Raw genomic sequence first — 19276 nt, 5'->3', positions numbered from 1 at the left:
TCTCCATTGTCTGCTTCTAGTACATTCCCCTTGAGAATGTTTTGACCTATCAGTATAAAGATAAATGAAATCTGGCATCTTTTCAGTAATGGAAGAGTGAAAGTTCAGGTTATTAATAGTGTAATCCCAAGCAATCCATTTAAAATATTATACTAGTACTTGAAAGCTGAGTACATTTAGATCATACTCCAACATTAATAATATATTGGTATACTTGATGTCCATGGATGTCTGTCACTCAGTGCCTCCTCTGTATTGTTTTAAAGCAAAAATGACCAGTTTCAGCACAGATTCGTTACCAAATGATGTCATATATTTTAATTATAAGCATGGCAACATGCTGGATGCTGGGAAACAAAACATGATTTACTGGCACACTAATAATAATTTTCTGAAGAAGTCAAATGAATTCAGGCGTATTCTTAGCGGAAAATGCTTACATTAAATAAATGTATGTTTATCGCAGACTCAAAAGAAGTATTTAAAACACATTGTTTGTCTGCCACATACATTAGTGTCCTCAAGTATGGAGTAATGTTTTTTCTCCTAAGCCTAAAATTTGTTATAAAATAGTCGCAATAGTTGTTGGTTTCTGATTTTGCTGTATGTGTAATTGCATTATACGAATATAAATGCGTGCATGGGCTGTACTTCTTTTTGCTGCCATTTTGGCCTGCTATAGACCACGAAGATTTTTACCTCTTCCCAGATTGTTTTTTCCTCTTTTGCCAGTATATTTTCATTTTGGCTGACTGTTTTGACCATTTGGAGGTGGAACGTGGAACTGGCGTAGTAAGCAAAATAAGGATTTTAGTAATTTTGACTTTTTCTCTGAAAACTTCTCGATCCTGAATGTCATCAATGAAATTGCAGCTTCCTGTAAATCCTTTTTTACTTGGCTTGCCCATTTTGAATACAATTTTGTTTTTGAAATTTATGAATGGGTGCAATGACCAAAAACATCATTCTCCACTTCCTCATGGTGGTAACAATATCTTCTGTATGTTCATATAATTCACAGTTATGTCTTCGGCGGAATTCTGCGTTTTCTTTGATAGGGCCAAGGATTTTCTCAAAAATTTTCTGGTCTTTTATTTCAAGTTTATGTAGTGGTCCTTTCTTCATCATGTTTAAACATTCTAATGCATACAAAGCTGACAGTCTAATTGCAGTGTTATAATGACAGAGTTTTAGGTTTAAAGACAGGCTTTTGCTTTTGTATAAGTCTATGCACAGATGAAAAGCACCTTCTAGTTTAGAACACCTGCTTTCTACAGCTGCATTTTCTGAACCGTCAGGTGTAATTATTTCTCAAAGATATTTAAATTTCTTTGACTACTTGTGTAATAATGTACTTTCACATTTAACTGTTCATTGTATTATTTAAAACCTGTTTTAAAAAAATAATTGTAATAAAATCATATTTTCTTAAGAATGTAAATTTCCTGGATGTCAAACAGTTGCATTTGTATTACAAAGATTGTGCAAGAAAGCCAGTAACTCTAAAGTGTCTAGTCGCATAACCACTGCCAATACCTTTTACTTAACTTTTTCTGTTGTTCCAAATCTGTACTCCAGAGTTTCTCTGTGTTTTAATGCAGAGGAGACAAGCAGAACTGGCCATTGGTGGGAGACACTTGTTTCTCATATGTTTTGTTTACTGTGACTTGTTCATTAACAAATGCATACACTATGTAATCAAAAGTATCTAGGCACCTGGCTGAAAATGACTTAAAAGTTAGTGGCACCCTCCATTGGTAATGCTGGAATTCAATATGGTGTTGGCCCACCGTTAGCCTTGATGACAGCTTTCCCTCTCGTAGGCATATGTTCAATCAGGTACTGGAAGGTTTCATGGGGAATGGCCGGCCAATTCTTCAGAGTGCTGCATTGAGGAGAGGTATCGATGTCAGTTGGTGAGGCCTGGCATGTAGTTGGTGTTCCAAAACATCCCAAAAGTGTTCTGTAGGATTCAGGTCAGGACTCTGTGTAGGTCAGTCCATTACAGGGATGTTATTGTCATGTAACAACCCCACCACAGGCCGTACATTATGAACAGGTGCTTGATCATGTTGAAAGATGCTATCACCATCTCCAAATTGCTCTTCAACTGTGGAAGCAAGAAGGTGCTTAAAACATTAATGTAGGCCTGTGTTCTGATAGTGACATGCAAAACAACAAGGACTCCAAGCCCCTTCCATGAAAAACACGACCACACCATAACACCACTGCCTCCAGACTTTACTGCTGGCATTAAATACGCTGGCAGATGACATTCACCAGGAATTCGCCTTACCCACACCCTGCCATTGGATCGCCACATTGTGTACTGCGATTTGTCACTCCACACAACGTTTTTCCACTGTTCAATCATCCAGTGTTTACGATCCTTACACCGAGTGAAGCATCATTTGGCATTTACCAGTGTTAAGTGTGGCTTATGAGTAGCCCCTCGACCGTGAAATCTATGTTTCCTCACCTCCTGCCTAATTGTCATAGTACTTGCAGTGGATCCTGATGCAGTTTGGAATTCTTGTGTGATGGGCTGGATAGATGTCTGCCTCTTACACATTCAACTGTCAGCAGTCTCTGTCAGTCAAGGTCACCTTGTATGCTTTTGTGCTGTATGTGTCCCTTCAAGTTTCCATTTCACTATCACGTTGGAAACAGTGGACCTAGGGATGTTTTGGAGTGTGCAAATCTCGCTTACAGACATAAGACACAAGTGACACCCAATCACCTGACCACATTCAAAGTCTGTGAGTTCTGTGGAGCCCCCCATTCTTCCCTCTCAAAGTGTCTAATGACTACTGAGGTTGCTGATACATAGTACCTCTCAGTAGGTGGCAGCACAATGCACTTTATATGAAAAATGTATGTTTTTGGTGGTGTCCAGATACTTTTGATCACTTACTGTATATCGTAACTGTATTCAGCCAGGGCTCTAAGGAAAACTGTTTGTGTGAAGGTAAAAGTAATCCCAATACACACAAAATGTGTTGAGAGGATAACTGAAAGCAGAAAGTTAAAATTAATGTATGTTAATAAGAAGTATTGTGACAGTGTACTCGTTTCAAAAGTATAAAAGACCTATTCGTATATGTATCTTGTGACTATTTACAAAACATATTTCACTAGTATGCAGTTTTTAAGTTGTCATTAAAATGATAATTAAAACAATTTGAGGACGAAGAAAGGCTACGACTCATCTAAAGCTGAGTGTGGGATAGAATAGTGTTGCCAAATAACATGCCGTAGACAATAACAACACATTCTCTAGGTTCAGGGTATCACAGTGCAATGATTATCCCAAGATTCAAAGAGCAGGAACTGGAGTAATTGTTCTTCAGTTTCACGCACTCTGCTACAGAGTAATTTTAAGAGAACATAGCTATGTAGTTACACTACAGACTTTATCTTTTGATTACTTTTTAAAAGATTGTGGTAGTTATCAGACATTTTTGTGTACTGAAAGGTTAAATGCATTTATACGCATAGCTTAACATTTTCATTTCTGCACTTACAGGCCACACCAGTACAGATGGTGCATCTCAGGCCTCACCCGCTGATGGAATTGTGCATGTATCTGACGGCCAATATCCAGATAAATGTCAAGAAACAGATGTTGCTACATCTGGTGATGCATGTGCAAGTGGTGTTGGAACGAGCAGTGGCAGTACCACTGGTGACAGCATCAGCGGCAGCACAAGTGAGGTAGACGAAGACCTTGCTCAGCCGGCTACAAAGACAAAGGTAATTTCTGGAATTACATCTTATTATAGTGGGGCAGGTACATTGGATTCTTGACTCTAAACTGAAAGAAAATAATTTAAATATGCAGTGAATTACTGATTCTTTCTGCTTAACTGACACCCACAGTGTCATTTGCCAAGATTTTCTTTAAGTCTCACAAGCAGATAGTTAAAAAATATATCTGTCACAATATTAATTCAAAATGTGAGAAATGTGAAGTGGAAAGTTTGATCTAAAGTCTCCAAGCTATAAAACAGCATATTTGTAGGAGAACTTCCATAAAGTTTGGAAAGTAGGAGAAGAGCTATGAGGACTGGTTTTGAGTCGTGCTTGGATAGTTCAGCAAGTAGAGCACTTGTCAGCATTAAGGCAAAAGTGTCAGGTTTCGGTCCTGGTCCAGCACAATTTTAATTTTGCCAGAAAGTTTAATGGTTTCAATTTGCTAGTGAAATGCCTCTCTCACCATGATGTATAACTAGCAAAATAATTTACCTGATTACAATAAAGTGGTGTAATGGAAAACATTTAGGCTAATCAGTACATGGTAACAAAATGATTCATGGTTGCTATAAAGGAAGCTGACTGAAGGAATCTGTATCATGTGGCACGTGATTCCAAAATTTAATGAAGTTGTATCTAATTTAACCCCCCCCCCCCCCTCTCCCATCCCCCACGCTCACACCCAGACAGAAAGAAAATTAAGTAGGTCTGATTTCATATTACAAGAAATACTGTGTTGTAGCAAAATTATTAACAGTTTAAAAAGCCTCTGTATAATGTCTGAAATTAATAATTCAGATATTTAAATTAAATCCATATGGGTAACAGTTAAAAGAGAAACTGGGAAATCTGTTAAATCTGTAAATCTGGCTGTCTTCCTTTATTATGAAGAATATTAGGAATTTGTTATAAAAGAAAGCAGCCAAGTAATAAATGATACCAGTGTACTAGCGAATGTGTGGCATGGACAGGTAATAGAATACATCTAAGAAAAACTGTCACATATGTAGAGGTGTATCACGACTAGACCATGATCTTCCCAAGACATTAAGAATGTAATTTATTTTCTCAAAAGCAAGAACTCTCTCAAAGCTGATAATGTTTCAAGTAAATGAGTAAAATCCTCATTTTCACAAACGTACAGTGTATTCAGTTACATCGCAGTGTGTGTTTCCAGATGGACTGAAAGTGCTATTACCAGGCCCCTTTAGAAGAAAGGTAGTATGACAGATACTAATAATTACTGATCAGTCTCCCTAATTTCTGCTTCTCTGAAGGTACTGAAAAGATTGTGTTAGAGGACCACAACACCTCTCTCTGAAAAATAAGGTATTTAATCAGTCTTAATAAAGATTTCAAAAGAACAAGCAATTTACAATTCATGAAGCAGACTACACAAAATTTTCATGAAAAAATGTTCCTGATTAGTGTTAAATAAGTCACATAAAATCCCTTGATTGTGCAAGTCATAGTATTCTACTAGAAAATCAGAAATGTTGTGGTATCAGAGACAGCTTAGGAAAAAATGGTTGGCAACTACTGTTTTTATTTTATTTGCTTATCTTTACTTCTTGCTAACATTTTCAGGGCCATAGACCCATTTTCAAGCCATCAGACCTGCCATCACTCATGCTGTCAGACTGGGATCCGGTACCATCACCAGTCACAGACAAATTCACTATTTGGTAACAAGAGATACTTGTCAGAAAAGATTATCTGAAACTTGTGTTGGTATTCCAGAGCCTCTGTTGATTCAGTTGAATACTTGCATTGTTCCTTTTACAATACAACATTGGAGTCCTTCTTGAATGATTTTGCAGATAGGCTAATACTCAATCTCTAGTGAACTCAGATTTGAGTTTTAACATGGAAAAGGAGGGGAGGGGAGGGGAGGGGGGGTCGAGAAAGAAGCCAGAAGGTGAAAAGTTGCAGCTACACTTAATAGATATTTATAACCTACATTTTAAGTAGTTATGAACCAGGTGTGGAACATTTTTAAACTTTCATGTGATATTACTCCCCTTTTTTATTTTGTCTGAGTGGTTTTCTATTCTAGTGCTCTTTCCCTTTCCCCCTGTGACAAATCACATATTTTATCTAATGGGAGGCAGTGACTATTTGAAAAAGGTTCATCCTGTGTGTGGCCTCTCCCTCTGTGTCACTTCAGATGAGTAGGAGGAACAAATCTGTAAGGTTTGGATACAATATCACTAGTGTCCTGCTTGACACAGTGAAGTCTTTTAAATATCTGGGTGTAACATTGCGAAGGGATATGAAATGGAATGACAGTGTGAGAGCTGTGGTAGGGAAGGCAAATGGTCAACTTGGGTTTATTGGGAAAATTTGAGGGAAGAATGGTTCACCTGTAAAGGAGACTGCATATAGGGTGCTGGTGGGATGTATTCTTGAGTACTGCTCAGGTGTTTGGGATCTGTACAAGGTCAGATTGAAGAAAGACATTGAAGCAGATCAGAGGTGGGCTGTTAGATTCATTAACAGTAGGTGATATATTAACAGTAGGTTCGAACAACAAGTAGGTGTTACAGAGGTCTTTCAGGAACTCAAATGGAAATCCCTGGAGGGGAGGAGACGTTCTTTTCTAGAAACAGTATGAAAAATTTAGAGAACCAGCATTTGAAGTTGTCTGCCAAATGATTCTACTGCCACGAACGTACATTGCTCATAAAGACCACTGGAAAAAAGCTCAGGTGATGCCTGTATATAAGAAGGGTAGAAGGACGGATCGTCAAAATTACAGACCAATATCCTTAACATTGGTTTGTTGCAGGATTCTTGACCATATTCTCAGTTCGAATATAATTAATTTCCTTGAGACAGAGAAATTGCTGTCCATGCATCAGCACGGCTTTAGAAAGCATCGCTCCTGCGAAACGCAACTCACCCTTTTTCACATGATATCTTGTAAACCATGGATGAAGGGTATCAGACGGATGCCATATTCCTTGACTTCCGGAAAGCGTTTGACTCTGTGCCCCACTGCAGACTCCTAACTAAGGTATGAGCATATGGGATTGGTTCCCAAGTATGAGAGTGGCTCGAAGACTTCTGAAGTAATAGAACCCAGTATATTGTCCTCGATGGTGAGTGTTCATCGGAGGTGAGGGTATCATCTGGAGTGCCCCAGGGAAGTGTGGTAGGTCCGCTGTTGTTTTCTATCTATATAAATGATCTTTTGGATAGGGTGGATAGCAATGTGCGGCTGTTTGCTGATGATGCTGTGGTGTACGGGAAGGTGTCATCATTGAGTGACTGTAGGCGGATACAAGATGACTTGGACAGGATTTGTGATTGGTGTACAGAATGGCAGCTAACTCTAAATATAGTTAAATGTAAATTAATGCAGATGAATATGAAAAAGAATCCTGTAATGTTTGAATACTCCATTAGTAGTGTAGCGCTTGACACAGTCACGTCGATTAAATATTTGGGCGTAACAATGCAGAGCGATATGAAATGGAACAAGCATATAATGGTAGTTGTGGGGAAGGCGGATCTTTGGTAGAATTTTGGGAAGATGTGGTTCATCTGTAAAGGAGACTGCTTATAAAACAGTAATATGACCTACTCTTGAGTACTGCCCGAGTGTTTGGGATCCCTATCAGGTCGGATTGAGGGAGGACATAGAAGCAATTCAGAGGCGGGCTGCTAGACTTGTTACTGGTAGATTTGATCATCATGCAAGTGTTGCGGAAATGCTTCAGGAACTCGGGTGGGAGTCTCTAGAGGAAAGGAGGCGTTCTTTTTGTGAATCACTACTGAGGAAATTTAGAGAACCAGCATTTGAGGATGACTGCAGTACAATTTTACTGCCGCCAACTTACATTTCATGGAAAGACCACAAAGATAAGATAAGAGAGTTTAGGGCTCGTACAGAGGCATATAGGCAGTCATTTTACCCTCGTTCTGTGTGGGAGTGGAACAGGGAGAGAAGATGCTAGTTGTGGTACGAGGTACCCTCCACCACACACTGTATGTTGGATTGCGGAGTATGGATGTAGATGTAGAAGATAAGATACGAGAAATTGTGGCTCACACAGAGGCATAAAGACAGCCGTTTTCCCTTGCTCGATTTGAGTGAAACAGGAAAGGAAATAACTAGTACAGGGCACCTTCTGCCATGCACCGCATGGTGGCTTGCAGAGTATTGATGTAGATGTAGTTCATCAACAAAACCTTAAAGATGGTCTTTACTTCTTGTCATGTCTATTGTATTTTGTGTAATGTTAACACTATTATAGACTGTGTAGGTAACCATGAAAATGCTGTCCATTTTAGTGTGACTGCTCTTGTGTAGAACCATCAGTGCCATCATTTCCCTTAAAATGGCTGTGTGTGTGTGTGTGTGTGTGTGTGTGTGTGTGTGTGTGTGTGTGTGTGTGTGTGTGTGTGTGTAAGGCTCCTCCTCCTCTCTTCCTCCCATCACACACTAAAACAATATTTTGTCCATAGCAGAATGGGTCTCGTGTGTTCATGGTAATGGAGGAAAATAAACTATGATGTGGTGATGGTAATGGATGTTGGGTATGAAAATAAAATGGGGCCTTTCACTGCTGTTTTAATATGTGGGTAATTTTACTGATTTAAGAACTTTGTTGTGTAATGTTTACAGAAGGAGAAAGAGATTGTGAAGCCTAAGAAGTGCCGTGACAGACAGCCATCGGTTGAGAGTCGAAGCAAAATGGCAGCATTCCTACCAGCTAGACAGTTATGGGGTTGGTCAGGAAGAGGTTTCAAGCGACCTGGAGCTAAGGGACGAGGACGTAAAGAGTTCTACAAAGCTATCCAACGGGGCAAAGAGAGTATCAGGGTGAGTCTCTCCTGACAATTTCTTATGTCGTGTTCTCATCGGCTAGTCAAATATGGTTGCACATAATTGTTGGCAAAAAGTGCTGTAGCCATTCAATACTCTGCTTGAACAACTATTCTCAAAATCATCGACGAGAAACTTGTTACAATGCTGCAATATTTACTAAAGGCATTCCACATAGCAACAAAGAAACTTCACTGTACAATAATGAATGCAAAATGGACGAAATATCCTGGTGGATATTCAAAATATCCTTCTGAGGGAGAAGTGTCCACAGTTACATTAAAAAAGTTAATTGTGATTTTTACTGATGTTCTTGTTAGTCATAGGTAGTGTAGGAAAATTCATAGTATTTCTTACTATGGAAGAAAAGTAAGAGTTCATTGTTGTGTCAACAATTGAGTCATCAGAGATGAATTAAAATTGTAGATAAGACAAGGATACGGAAAGAATCATAGTACCGATGAAGGGAAACTGCAATAACCCAAATCTGGTTGCCATGATGTGCCCGTTTCTTCCAAATGCAAGTTGAATGCTTTAACAGCTGTACCATCTCACAGCGGGTCATGATTTTAATAATAGAGAACTGACTGTCGTAAGTAAAGATGAAAATATAATTTCTTGTCTAAAACAATAATATACACCCATCAAGAGAAATATAAAGGTAGTAGACAGTACTCGTAGATCTCATTAGAAAGAACAGGCATTGACCAGTAAAGGCACATTTGGATGCTGACTGTTGTCAAAAAGTGACGATGGTGTAAGGAGTGTTGGGTTTTGTACATTGATTAAGTAAAGTTATACAGTGAAGCGAAAAACATTTATCACCTAGCACTGCAGTGATTATGCTGTAAAAACTCGGACTCCTCATATGCCAAACAGTAATCACATTTATTTATTCCACAACACCATTGTGGACTATCTGCACATTATTTATAATGCATATAAAAGTTTAATAATTTATTTGTGTATGTTATGTGATGCCAGTTTTTGATGAGTGTATTTACATATGGTTCTGTTCAGTGATTGATCCTTTGCCAAAAGTGCACTTTTAATGGATTTTGTGGGATGTTTACTAATGCTACTGTTTGCAAGTTGAGGAACAAAAATGTGGTTGGTTACATGTGGTCATTGTTGTCAGGAGCTTTTGAAAATCATATGATGTGTATTTGTGATGTGCACCTGTAAGGCCACCTAAAAATAGTTTCACTATAAATAATAGCCAGAGGTTTGATATGAATAAACAGTATTATCTGGAACTTTGTGTCATTCAAGAAAGAAGGCTCATAACTTCATTCAAACAAATGAGAAGCATTTAGGTAATGAGCACAAAAAAGAAATGTCAGATTTCTGTGTTTAAAGAATGTATTGTCAAAACAAAAGTTACTAGTTATCATTTGTTGTTACTGATACTGTTAACAGAACAGAATGAATAAGCTTTTATTGCTTGTAGATTTGCCTTGTAAATTTGTCACTGCAAAGTGAATTGTTATTTTCCTTTACCTGAACAGCAACTTACATAACAGTATGTCAGTGCAGAATATAAAATAGTTGAAATAAATATGAAACTGGTATAAGTATAATAACATTTTGTTATAGGTTGGTGACTGTGCAGTTTTTCTGTCAACTGGAAGGCCTGATCGTCCATACATTGGTCGCATAGAATCAATGTGGGAAGCTTGGGGTACTAACATGGTAGTACGTGTCAAATGGTTTTACCATCCAGAAGAGACTAATGGATGTGCACCTCTAAAATATCCCGTGAGTTTTAATTAATAATTTTTTCATTGGCCTACATTAATAAACACTTCTACAGAATTTTTCATACTCAAAATCCATACTTTTAAAAAATACCATGTAGTAGCAAAGGGAAGTGTGTGTGTGGATGGGAAGGGATGGGGAATGGAGGGATGGGAATGAATGTTATCTTCTGCACAAATGAAATGTGTTTATGGTGAGGATATGGACTGATAAAATGTGTAAATCCTTAACGCCCCAGAAGTGTTCAAAGGTGTTCCAATCTACCATACATTGGGATATTTGGGGGCTACTCAAGATGACAGTACTGTAGGCTGTACATTGGCAAATTGAGTTCCCCCCTCCCCCCCTCCCACGAGAGTAGTACTATCACTGTTAAGGCAAAATTTTGATGTTGCTGATTGCATTCAGTCCACAAGGAGACTGTAATAGTAAACATAAAATGCATGCTCTATAAACACTAGAGGAGAAACCACTATATTGTTCTGTCATTATTGTTAGCAAGTGGCTACTGATCATTCATAAAAGCGTGCACATCTCCATTTGTAAAGTGTAATATAAACTGTAATACACATCTGGTGCTGTGGAGTTCTGCTGCCTCTTTTATGCATAGTCACCAGATGTTACATAGTATTTTCATTCGCATGTTTTGATATCAAACTTTTACTACCCTTGACAGTTCGTCCAGTGGTTTTTTATTACCGTAAAATTCTCCCCTTTCAAAGAATGTGCAGAAAAAATTATCTCTATCTTAATTAGGAATTCAGGACTGATTTCAGTGCTGTGTGTTCTTTGTATGTCGCACCCATAAAATAACTTGTTTTGTGATTCCGACTCATACATGTGGAGCAGATAGTAGTGTCTAAAGACCAGATCACAACACACAGAGATAAAATAACTGCCTCATTGTAAGGTCTCTTGTGGCTTCTATAAATACTCAGTGCTTTCTGTGATTTAATCATTTTAAGCCAAATTTAAATAGTGCACAAGTCAGCCTGTTCCATCTTAAGATGATGGAGGTGTGATAAGCTTTAAATGATCCATGATGAGGTGAATGACTTCAGTGCTGATGAACTGTGAAGTATGTTGGAGTAATGATGGGTAGCATTATGACTTTCAAACCTCAGTTATGAATAATAGAGGGGTTGTCTGTACTACAATTAGACCAACAGGACACTCGGTTGTAGGATATGATGAGAAGATATATTCTTCCTCAGAACTTCAATCTTCACCATTTGTCTATATTCTGCAAGTCATATTATTGTCACAAACAAAAACAATACACTTGTCCATTTGGTATGTATTCCAATGCAGAAATCCACCAGCAAGAAAGTAACTGAATTCAAAATCTGTACACAAACTAGTTCCAAGCAAGGTTCACAAATGATTCACAATATTGACATGATGGTAAGTAAGTAGCTCTGATAACATCCAGTTGGAAAAGGCTGATGTGAGTCCACATAAATCCTGGCATACAGCCTGAGGCACGCCTCTGGTGATGCAGCTGTGAAGCACTATACGTACTTAGCAGAGGTGCTATCTTCAGGTGTTTACCAAGTTTTCAGCTGATAATATCGTAACAGCAGGAGGAAATACAAGATAATTCCCCTCCTTCAGTTAGTCTGTAGGGGTAGCATTGACAATTTTTTTATATGGCCAGTGAGGTAAGGTAGAGAAGTTAATTGTGGGATGCTTGCTTGTGTCTCCCTGATGATGATTGACTTGCCTTCTACTGCAAATTGGACTGGTGGAGATGCTGTCTCGTTAGATGGTGAGGAAATCTTGGGCTTGTTGTAGTGTATGGTGTTCATTTATTGCAAACTTGTGCCCTTTGGCTTCTCTAAGCATGACGTAAACTGTTGTCCCAAGAAGGGAAAATTTGGACACTCTCCCTATCAGAAAACTTGTGGCAAGTGGAAACTAGCCTGTTTTGGCTACAGTTGCTATGTGGCGGTGCCAGCAGATAATATGAGTATTGTCTCATCCAAGGCTTGGACCACTTATTGTACCAGCTGAGCTCAAAGAAAGAAATTTCAGTAGCTGCATACAAGGTTATTAAGTTATATTTATATATTTCTGTACTCTTGAAGAGAATGAAACTTCACACTTAGCAAACTATCAGGTTTCTGTGAAAAGGAAACAGAGAAAGTGTCGTAGACCAAAGGACTGAAAATGATCTCTAGTTGTGATGTTCAGGAATCACACAAAAGACATTGGAAATACGGATTTACTATAGTCTAAATTCACCAATTGATAAATGACAATGTGGAAAACTCTGTTTATTGCATGGAATGTCTCCCTTTTTCTATAGTAATGTTAATTATAAACAATATGTGCATTGTTCGGACCATCTTCATAGCCATTCCCCAAATTTTGTAACTCGGTGGCCTTAAATACACTATTTTAGGTGAGTGAATATTTTCAAATGCTTCATTTACATTTTTTGTTTTGCATAGGAGCATTTTTTAAAGGAAGGACTACATCCTCGTCCTCCTTTAGTTTTCATTACTGCCATAATTTGAGACCCATGTTATTCTCACATTTAAAACTGTTTGATCACCTTAGTCATTCAGTGAAGAACATTTCCAGTCTTTCACTGCGTAATCAGTGTGATTATAATTAAATACTCATGGAGGCAGTGTGTGCTGTACTTATCATAGGGTAGCAAAGCATGGTAGATATTCATTGACTTCGATCCAAGACGGAAAGTGAAGAGAAAATTCAGAATGTTGCTGCATATCATGATGTTTTGGTTGCTGCACCGTCTGCATCTTGTATGGGTACCATTGTAAAACAGACCACTAAACTTTGCGTACAATTGGCCGTGGGATGGACGATTTTTGTGACACTGCATGGACAGTAGCACTACATGGGATATGCGGTGCATGAACATTACAGCAACAGCGACCTTGTCAATAAGTGTCATTAGGATAGGACGCCTTCCTATTTCAGGTGCCACACCAAGCTCACCCATGTTTTCTAATTTCACTATTTAATGACATTCCGCCTCTCATCAAACCTTTCAGATGCTGATACTCTCTCAATGCAGCACTGTAATAGCTGCCATTCACATAAAACAGTTTCACTAATAACACGCAGTGTCTCTCCTCAATAGCCATGCTGTTGACCCATGTTATTGCTTGTCAAATGACAGTATGAATGTCACATCATCATGCAAACTGCATGCAGAACCAGGTTTACACCTAGTGGCCACGACTGGAGCTAATTTGTTTTCCAGCGTAAATTGGTTCCGCATTAATGTGTTACCATATCTACCAAGTTTTCTTGCCATGCAATAATTACAGGCCACACTCAACCTCTGTGAGTAGTTGCACCACAATTATAACCACCCAATATTATAATATTTTACACAGTTTATCTTAATGGCCTCTACTTCACTTTTATTGTTCCTAGCAGATGTCTCATGCTTTGTCTGAATGTAAATATCAAGGATTTCCATGCTTCGTTATATGCCACAAATCACCTGCTCATATTGTTCTGCCCCTTTCAGGGCATAGTACTTCAAACTTGCAGTGAGTCTTAAGAAAGGAGCACTATATTGTGAAGATTATCAACTATAGAACAGTTTAAAAATTATATATACAACTTCTGCCTTTACCTATATTTCAGAATATTGAAAAGGATAGATTGCTACCCATCATATTGCGGAAAAGTTGAGTTGCAGACAGGCATGAGAAAAGACTGCTATACAAGTAAGCTTTTGGCTGAAATCCGTTCTTCTGAATTAGATCACAGAGCACGCATGTACGTACACGTGCGCACGCGCGCGCGCACACACACACACACACACACACACACACACACACACACACACACACACACACAAATGCAACTCTCACACACATGACCACTGTTTCTGGCTGCATGGATTTCCCATTTGAGAATTTTATTTTAATTATATTGTGCATATCCAGCATCATTGAGAGATAATCCCTGGGTGAATAAATTAATAAAAGGCAAACTGATAATGCACCTACATAAATAAGGGCAGTAAAAGTGATAAGACATTGCTTCTCCTGAATGAATAACATATAAAATGTTTAGGAAATTCTGTAGTTCCTAATAAGGATAAAAAACAAGACTGACCCCCAAATGCTCTTCTATGAAACATTTTTAATTTATATTTGCTACATCCATTATGGACTATGGTGTGAGGACTGTGACTGTTAATTATAATGAAACATTATATAATTCTGTGTCTGTCCTGTAGTTTTATTGTATGGATAAAATAAAACTTTGTAATTAGTAGTCTTGTGGTGAATGTTCTGAGGAAATAATGCAGTATTAAAATTTGTGGGCTTATGCTCATAATTTTACCATATCATAGGATGTGTGCTGCCTTTATTAGTTTTTCTGATCTGTGTAATTTGAGATTCTTCTGAAAAATAAGCTGAGCGGTTTTTACAAGTATGCTTACTGTTTTATTTCAGGGTGCATTGTTTGAGTCACCACACAGTGATGAAAATGATGTTCAAACAATCTCTCATAAATGTGAAGTGCTGCCACTAGAAACATACATTCAACGCCTGGGTGCTGAACCTCATAGGTTCTCCACTATTTATGATAATAATGATATATACTACTTAGCAGGCTATTATGATCCCACAAACAAACAACTTACAATGGAACCAGGTGTTATGTGAACAATTTAGAGTCGTAATCTCCTTCAGAATATCTCATCTGTGTTGTTTTGTTAAATACTTTCCATGAACATTTAGCAGCATATTTGTAAATCCAGACTGTGTGCTCAAAATTTAAGATTTTGCATACAAAGAAACTTTTCAAATGTATTTATTGTTCTGGGATGGCTCTGTGTTATTAGTATTGAAAGCTGAGGGTGGATATGCAAACAGAGTATGTAAATATTAAAATGTTGTTGTGCATACTGTTGGTACAGTCATAGTTAACATCGTGTGCAAGATGATCAGAATGTAGACTAAGTGCAATGCTGTTTCATGTATTTATATCAGATTATACCTGTCAGCCTTCTGCATATATAAATAGTATTTATTTTTATTGACCACAGAAGATTCTTGTATATAATGGAACAAGCCAGTGAACGATTGCATGTGCCTAGAATCACGTAGTGATTCACTTGTTTAAAGACTGCACACTAGTAAAGTCTAGATTGATGGGATTTATTTACTACATTCTGTTACAGAGTTGAGAATGAAAGATTGAGGTGTCAATAAGCTAAAGACTGGCAAGCGTCTTAAAGAAAGATATTGTATATTTAAAGATTGATGATGTATATTTTTTTCCTCTCATTGTTAATGTATAGTAGATTTCCTGCATCAGTCTCTGATGCGCCTTCGCTATCACAAGTTAACAATCAGAGATATTGATACATGTATAATTTTTCATTCGAAAAGGAACCAGCTAGTAGTGCAAATTATGTACAGTACTAATTCTCACTGAATGCCTGTAGTGTGTATACTGTTTAAATTACTGTGGGCTGTTGCTGTAGTATGTTAATGATTTTCAAAAAATCTGCAGACTGCATTTCAGACAATTGTTTCCATAGACAAAAAGAATGAAAAAAGAAAGAAATTAATAAAATACTTTTAAGGACACTTTAGTTTTATAAAAATGAGATCTAGTAAGTTGAACTATTTTTCTAAGTTACTTTTTCTTCTGATTTCTTAGGGAGCTGGACCACTTTCCTTACTTTTTAAAATTATTTCCAATCACAAGTTGTGGATTATAGCTTAACTGGTAACATAGGAATGGTCTTCATTTTATTACATATCCCTTAAAAATATGGGATGAATGATTTAAAAGCAGGTGCCATTTCAAATGTTTGTTCCATTTTGAGACTGCTTTTCTTGCAAGTAGACTATCCTGTGCATTTGTGTTTGTTTCACTCTTAGTACTGTTTTGTTCACAAATAAATGGGGTAGTACTCTCGATAATCAAAAATCATTTATCAAATGAATCGGTAAGGAACCACAACTAGTCAAAATTTATTTGCAGATAAACGGAAGAATAATAAAGTCAGAAAGTAGGTTGTATGCAGCCAATTGCCACCCATCTTTTAAATTGGTTGTGTAATTTTTCTGCTTTCCAGATTACAGTATAGAGTGCTTAATATTTTTAATTTTTACTGAAAAGCATTGGCAAACTGTTCTGTGGATTTGTAAGGAGTTGTAAAAATTAGCATCATTATGTAATAGTTTCATAATAGTCATGAAAAACTAAATTACTCTAATTACATTCAAAACATTAAAAATAAATTTCCAAATGTACCCATGTGCATTGGTTTTATCCAATAGTTGACTTATTTTACTAATGTGAGGGAAATAAAATATGTTATGAAGCTCAAGATCCCTTCATATATTCTTATATATATTAACATCAGAATATGAAATGTCCAATTCTTGAATGTGTCATTTCATGTGCTAAGGTTCTAGCATTGTTAATATAATTTCCTTATAAAGCTCTGCCCTTGTGCTAGGAGGACAAAACATTCTCTAGTTGTCAGACAATTGAACACATCTTATGTTACCAGGTGAAGGACTATGCAGTTTGACTCTCATGTGTTCAGAGTATGGTGTATAAATGTGCCATATGGTATTTTCCTTAGTTCATAAGTATATTTTCTTGTGCAGATGCTTGTTAAACTAGTCCACTTCCTAGAATCAGTTGGGTATACTGAATTTCTCTTAGTTCAACTTTTTCAGACCTTTCATTGTATTAATTTCAACGTTTATTGTAACGTACTTGTGGGAAGAATGTGTGTTTATGTTGTATATTGTCTGTGACCTGGACATATAATGGAGGTGTTGCAGCAGAAGATAATTCTTTACATGAGAGTTATCAGTCTGCAGGATGAGTTTTTATAGATTGTACAGTTAAGCTTAATTTTACTGTTATAAATTTATACAAATAAATGTATCAAATTACGCTTATACCAGAAAGAGCTACACAGTCTTATTTAGGTGCTGTTAAAATTATTTTCAAATATGTTTTATATAAAACTCAACAAGTGAAATATATTGTAAACAAAAGGTGAGGTATGAGTGTCATTTATTACCATGTTGCAAACAAGGTGCTATGTGTAAAGAGTATTTTACTGAGGAAAGCAGTTTGTTAAAGGACTTAAGTGTCTCACTATTGTGATCTTTTGGAAGATAATTACTATATTAGTATGGAAAGAAACTTCTCTTTGTTTTATAATTTTCACTTATTCTTATATGAGTGAAGTAAATAAATATTTAAATATATAAATTATATAACTATATAAAGAGACAAAGAGAAAGAAAGTTTATGTTCACAAATTAATGCAGGGTGAAAAGATAAGACATGTAATAGTATTCTCCACTTTTTGTATATAAAAAGTGTGTGTGTGTGTGTGTGTGTGTGTGTGTGTGTGTGTGTGTGTGTGTGTGTGTGTGTGTGAGAGAGAGAGAGAGAGAGAGAGAGAGAGAGAGAGAGAGAGATGTATATGTGGGCGGGCACAAGCATGCACTCACATGTGTGAGAGATATTGTGTGCACACTTGTGTGCATTTAGAAAGTGTAAAATAAAATTGAAAAATTTTGATGCTTTAAAATTTTGTATACATTATTATCCTTTTGCCTTTCTTACCTCAGACATATTCTAAACTGTATAAGAATCTACCAAGCAGTGCATAATTCTCTTGCCGTGCTGCCTCATAATGTAAGTAGAAACACTTTTCTGTGTAACCAGAAACTCAGTCATGTCAGGTCAATGTTTATGATAGAAAAACAAAGTATTCAGGATGGATGCTTGTGTATATTCATTTTAAAAGGCATTACAGCATAGGCCATAATCACAAATTGTAATAAATCATCGAATTGCTTATCTTTCACACTGCACTGTAACTGACTAAAGTATTGGTAAATTACAAATACAAATAGATTGTAGCATTAGTTCTGTGGTATAGTAATAATATATTTATGCAGTTCAGTTACGAAAGGAAACTGACGTGATGGTTAAACAAAAGATAATATATTTTTACAGTAATTACAAAAAAGGAACACTTGCTCAACATTCCGCAACATCATTTTATTTCTTCAATACATGATTTTTCACTATTTAAGCCACCATCATGTGAGTAATTACTGTCTCATACGCCGAGATATTAATTGCAATAGATGCTACAATGGTGAAAACTTTGAAGTAGCTTTATGTACAAAAAAAATAACAGGAAGAACTTGTCAGATTAGAAATGGTGTTACTGTTATGTACTTTTCTCTTAATAGGCCAATGAAACTTTTTTTTTGGTAGGGGGGGGTGGGGGAATGTCTTGGTTCATTTAGCTCAATTCTGGTTTTTGCAAGCTTTCTGATTCTAAAACTTCATGGGCCTTATTACATTAATAAGTGAGCCCAATTCTGGGACCTTATCATGGGCACTCTTGCAGTTAACTATCACCATATTACATTTTTAAAGTTTCTGTTCTGGAAGGATGACTGTCCCTCTCCAAATTTAATGAAGCCTTTTTCAAAATATGGTATGTAATTGATCGTTGGGCATGTAGAAGAGCTTCTGTAACTTATGAAACCCACATGTGTATAACACACTTCCTCATACTGTTCAATTCTAATTGGTGCATCCTGTGTGTAGTGCTCATGTGACTTATTATATGGGCATTGCAGTTTTAACAGATATCAAGGTGCAGGCTTCCAAGATTGGCAAAGTTTTACTCAAGATGCGTTTAAGCCTGTTTTCAAACCAGAGGATCTCTGTCAATTGTAGGAACAATTCCACTACTCTCCAATAGTGCTTATGCTGTACGTGTGTTGCTAGCTCTTTTTGCCAGCATAGCTAGCCATCTAAATAAGCTGTTGATGGTCTTTGAACTGACTCGATAGATGTCATTTGTGTTTATGTGGGCTGCAGTGTATGATCTGTTTCACCTACTGAACTCAGTAGCCACCAGCAGAGCCGTCT

The 19276-nt window shown here is 37.0% G+C and overlaps 1 protein-coding gene across 7 annotated transcripts in view; it reads left to right on the top strand.

Moving 5' to 3' along the window:
* LOC126335458 (protein winged eye) overlaps positions 1-17912 on the top strand; it is a 382243-nt gene extending 364331 nt beyond the window's left edge. For all 7 annotated transcript variants that reach the window (XM_049998751.1, XM_049998753.1, XM_049998757.1 and 4 more), the window contains 4 exons: positions 3527-3753; positions 8384-8581; positions 10181-10342; positions 14791-17912. In XM_049998751.1, the coding sequence (XP_049854708.1) occupies positions 3527-3753; positions 8384-8581; positions 10181-10342; positions 14791-15003 (800 nt within the window). In that variant the 3' untranslated portion in view covers positions 15004-17912. The remainder of the gene's footprint in view (positions 1-3526; positions 3754-8383; positions 8582-10180; positions 10343-14790) is intronic.
* Positions 17913-19276: the final 1364 nt, after the last annotated feature.

Source organism: Schistocerca gregaria, chromosome 2 (genome assembly GCF_023897955.1).
Source record: "Schistocerca gregaria isolate iqSchGreg1 chromosome 2, iqSchGreg1.2, whole genome shotgun sequence".
NCBI classification, from domain to species: Eukaryota; Metazoa; Arthropoda; class Insecta; order Orthoptera; family Acrididae; genus Schistocerca; species Schistocerca gregaria.
The sequence above is the reverse complement of the archived record's forward strand: the minus strand, read 5'-3'. Positions and strand labels throughout refer to the sequence as shown.